Source organism: Penaeus monodon, chromosome 27 (assembly GCF_015228065.2).
Source record: "Penaeus monodon isolate SGIC_2016 chromosome 27, NSTDA_Pmon_1, whole genome shotgun sequence".
Classification (NCBI taxonomy): Eukaryota; Metazoa; Arthropoda; class Malacostraca; order Decapoda; family Penaeidae; genus Penaeus; species Penaeus monodon.
In genome coordinates, this window is record NC_051412.1 from 29,165,687 (window position 1) to 29,166,487 (window position 801).

The 801-nt window shown below is 44.7% G+C and overlaps 1 protein-coding gene across 1 annotated transcript in view; it reads left to right on the forward strand.

Moving 5' to 3' along the window:
• Positions 1–6: 6 nt before the first annotated feature.
• LOC119590388 overlaps positions 7–801 on the forward strand; it is a 2,618-nt gene continuing 1,823 nt past the window's right edge. The window contains exons 1-2 of the mRNA XM_037939057.1: positions 7–129; positions 587–773. Coding sequence (XP_037794985.1) covers positions 11–129; positions 587–773 — 306 coding nt within the window. The 5' untranslated portion in view covers positions 7–10. The remainder of the gene's footprint in view (positions 130–586; positions 774–801) is intronic.

The following is an 801-nucleotide window of genomic DNA, read 5'->3' on the forward strand; positions in this document are numbered from 1 at the left end:
GAGGAAGGACATGGAGGGCCTTAACTACGTGCCCGAAGACATGGTTTTCTCCTTTAGCGACGTAACGCACGTTCTGGCGGAAAAAGTGAAGAGTACTTTTCAGGACCCTCAGCCAGCAGAATCAGGGAGGTGAGTTTAATTGGCAAGGATGAACAGAACGCATGGATATGATTAACGTGCGAGTGTGAGCTTATTTTAAGTTGAGATGAAGAGAAGGCGAATGCACAGCAGTTGAAGTAAAGTGAGAGTAAAGTCTTTGTGCTTGTGTTGTATGTGTAAGAGAAGCACTTGCCGATAAGCATCGGGAAAGAGAAAAAATATAATAAAGATTTCGATAATGGAATGGGATTAGACAAGTATGTGGACATCCGCTCAGGTCCGTTGCCTAATCTTAGATGTTTGTAATCCACTGTTTTGTAAAACAAACTTGAAAAATATATTCCTCTGCAATCTGTATGATTATAGAATACATTAGGATATCTAGGTTTTATCCGAAAAAATGTACTGCGTTGATCCTAAAAAATGGAGAGGTAGGAGGAGTCACGTATTTTTCCGCTTTAATCAACATCTAAATCTCCTCCTCCAGGTTTATCATTCCCTTCTTCAGCGGTTCCGGGGGCTGCAACGACGCCTTCACTGGATTCGGGTTCCTGGCTTTCCTGCTGGCGCTGCTGGATCTGATCCTGGAGCTACAGGATGGGAACCGAAGGAGGCGCTCTGTTCAGGAGGAGCTGAGCAAGGATCCTGACATCTTCATGACTCTGGCGCTGGAGGTATGGCGGCGAGTTTTAAATGAAGGCA